At 34.7% G+C, this 3,519-nt stretch overlaps 1 protein-coding gene across 1 annotated transcript in view; it reads right to left on the bottom strand.

Moving 5' to 3' along the window:
• Positions 1-303: 303 nt before the first annotated feature.
• Positions 304-3,519, bottom strand: part of LOC106470461 (arrestin domain-containing protein 4-like) — a 63,283-nt gene continuing 60,067 nt past the window's right edge. The window contains exons 4-5 of the mRNA XM_013931021.2: positions 1,903-2,129; positions 304-309 (exon numbers count right to left, since the gene is read on the bottom strand). Of these exons, the coding sequence (XP_013786475.2) occupies positions 304-309; positions 1,903-2,129 (233 nt within the window). The remainder of the gene's footprint in view (positions 310-1,902; positions 2,130-3,519) is intronic.

Genomic DNA, 3,519 nt, shown 5'->3' with positions numbered 1-3,519 from the left:
GCTTTGCGCGAAATTCAAAAACAAACAAACAAATTCTAAGTATTTTGACAGTGTGCTGTCTCTAAGTATTTCGGTAGTGTGTTGTCTCTAAGTATTTTGACAGTGTGCTGTTTCTAAGTATTTCTGTAGTGTGTGTGTGTGTGCTTCTAAGTATTTTGGAAATGTGTAAGCTTCTAAGTATTTTGGAAGTGTGTGTGTTTTTAATTATTTTGGAAGTGTGCTGTTTCTAAGTATTTCGGCAGTGTGTGTGTCTCTAATTATCCGTTAGACCTAATGAACACTTTGCTGCTGTTTTCGCTGTCCTTAAACCTAGGTTAGAACGAAGATTCAACAACAAACAGCAAATTTTGGGTATTTTTTATGTACGTTAGTGAAATATGCAATGCTCAACACAATTACCTATTGATCAACTACAGAAGTCTGTTCACGATCTATGATAGAAATTTGCATATCCAATCATCTCGCCCCTGGAAGCCCTCGTCACCTATGATTAAACAGGTTACAAACTTTGACCCTCTTGTTAAATTTCAGTTGAATGTGGCGATTTTGAAGTGCCATCGGTGCCTCAAAATTTCCCATGTTAGGATTGTTGCCTTATAGGACTTTCCGACGCAATGTTCTAATACTCCGCATTTCATTAAACTAAGGAAGGAGTGACTGTAACGAGAAAAATAGGCTACTCCGTAATCTGCAACCAGTCGCACACGGGAAGTTATGAAGAAAATTAAACAGCTTGATACCATAACCTAAAAACACAACTGTCCATTGCAGCTAATGTGAGAATTCCGATTTGAATGGCAAACAATGTAATTCACAAGAGTTGTGTTCATAAGCTTTTCCCATTTGTCAAAAGATATCTGATTTTTGACAGATGGAAGTATTCGTCACATTGGACACAAAGTATTTGTCTATTAAATATATGCAAAAATGATTGATGGATGAGAATTTTTTATAGCTAGCTAGCTAAATAGTGATTTTATTCGTTTTCTTACTATTTTCAACTAAATCAGATGCTATATCTTAAACTAAAGAATTTTAGGGAAGACAAACACTAGTCTTATACTAATACATGCAATTAGACATTCGATATTTCACCGTCAAAAAATAACAAATTGGAGAAGTGCTTGTTAATGTCTTCTTTTTTTCATAAAATCTATTTAATTTCTTGTTATCCAAACACTTATCTAATGTGAAAAGTAATTGCCACGATGACTCTGCTGAAACACTGTACTACTTGACTGGATATCAATAAGGTAAGGTTCCATCAAGCGACACTCGACATAATAATTACTCAGCAAAATGCAATTAAAAGTGGGAAATTAATGCTATACCATTTGTAAACATCTCCCACGGACTTCTTTGATTTCGCGTTTCTTAAAAGGGCCCTGGAAGTCGCCTCCGTACATAGTTGATGGACTTTAAAAAACATGTAAAGCGGAGGGGGCGCAAAATTGACTTCAGTGTATTGCTCAAAAGCCCCCTGTCGTGATAACTGCAACGCAGAAGAATATTCGTAACCAGAGTTCCCATCTTCAATGATAGAAGAAAGGGCTCTTAGGCTTAGTAACACGTCCTTGTATGATTACCATAGATCGCAAGAAAATCTGTCTAAAACTTAAACCTTCGTATTTTGATTTGTAAAAATAAAGCATCTTTAAATAATACGCACACGTTATATATGTATATATATATATATATAGTAGAAGACAGTGTGTTCCAGTTGTCGCTTGTCACGTAAAGTGTTAGGAGTGGCGTTTGAATCGTTGTTTTTGTACATACCGTGTTATTCTGTTAATAAGAAGCGGAGTTTAAAACAAATGTAATATTTATTTACACTTTGGGCTACCCTGTAGAATATGAAACCCAAAGTAATGTGTTCCATTCGATATCGAGAGTACTTACCAAATACTGCTCGTCCATACAATCAATATGTGGGCCTATAATTGTAAAATACTTCATGCCTTGCGGGGGGGAGGCGTACGGAATGTCCAGTGTAACTTTGACGTAATAACGAACAGTACAATGACGTGCCTCGAAGCTGCAAGGGAGACTACTCTCTGGAAGCTGGAACCTAAAGGGAAAGGAATGGTGGCCTCGAGTCAAGATGGGGACGATACCATCCAGTTTCTCTGAAAAAATTAAATATAATTCAAGCGATTCTTAGTGTCTAAATGGAAAACTTTTATCTAAATATTTCTGTCCATCAGTGTTGGTTACCAAGCTTATAAGATAGAATATAAAAGGAATTTCATAAAAATTATTTGTAAAAATGTACTCATTACCATTTACTGTTTATACCCGTGACAGTAAAATGCAGAATTATCATGCTTTCTATTACAATACACCCTCAAAATGAAATTTAATATTGAAAACTGTCGCTTTTTATTTTGTGTTTATATATGATCCGCTAACTCGGTTAATACTAATAACAGATATACGACACGAAATGAAATTATACACAGGGAATCTAATTCAACTCGGTTCGTTAAAAATACATTCAAAGGTACATTATTTCATATTTAACGATCTATGTTTCCTATCACAACATACATTACTGTAAATCAAATCTAGTTGTCTGTCTCTCAGTATCCTATATGTTCACCAGTCTGTCCAATTATTACTTTCTCTCTATTTCTACCTATTTTTGGTTCCTATATCTTTTTATCTACATTTTGTTTTTATCACCCCATATCTGTTTCTCTGTATTTAATTACCCGAACCTTTACATCTGTATAGCTACATTTTTCTCTCTGCGTATGCTTAGTTGTCTTTATCCCTACATCTGATTAGATATTTCGTACACATCGTCTATACACGTCTATATCTAGCTACAGTGCTGTGCTTGCCTTTAAACCTACAGGTTTAGAATGTTATACGTAACGTATCACGTGCTAGAAACCTACTCCATTGAAAGCCCAAAGCGACTGCTGTCTCCGAAATATTTCTTCTGTGCACCTGTGAGATGTTTCTACGATAATTGAAAAAAAATATAAAAAATTGTGACATAACCTAATGAAAAAATAAAGTTTATCATTGCAGTATACTCAAGACCAGAATAAAATGTACGAAGTTGTTCTGAATGTTTCCTCTTGGCTTACTTACTATAAAGCTCTCTATTACTAACGTTGTAGTATTCTTTTACATATAGACCAATAGTATAGTAGAAACAAACACATTTTAGAATGAAACTTCCCGAGTATGTAACATAATAAGAGAGGTATTTCAAAAATATAGCACTCCCTCATCTATCCATTTTAACCTATTTTCGCAAGCCTCGCATGTGATATGAAATTGAAAACATAAATAACTGCTTTTAACGAAACGGAAAAGCGATTAAATTTAAATAGCAGATTAAAAATAGACCACTGATGTTAATAAGCAAAACTTGTTTCTTGAAATTGGCAGTCACATGTATGAATAGCATAATGAAGCATAGGATGACTAGTTCGATGACGAGGAACCCACTTTGAGACTAATAATGGCTGGAGACGGCTTAAATGGGTAATGAGGAAAAACTTT

This window comes from Limulus polyphemus, unplaced genomic scaffold, assembly GCF_000517525.1.
Source record: "Limulus polyphemus unplaced genomic scaffold, Limulus_polyphemus-2.1.2 Scaffold4018, whole genome shotgun sequence".
In the NCBI taxonomy this organism is placed as follows: Eukaryota; Metazoa; Arthropoda; class Merostomata; order Xiphosura; family Limulidae; genus Limulus; species Limulus polyphemus.
The sequence above is the reverse complement of the archived record's forward strand: the minus strand, read 5'-3'. Positions and strand labels throughout refer to the sequence as shown.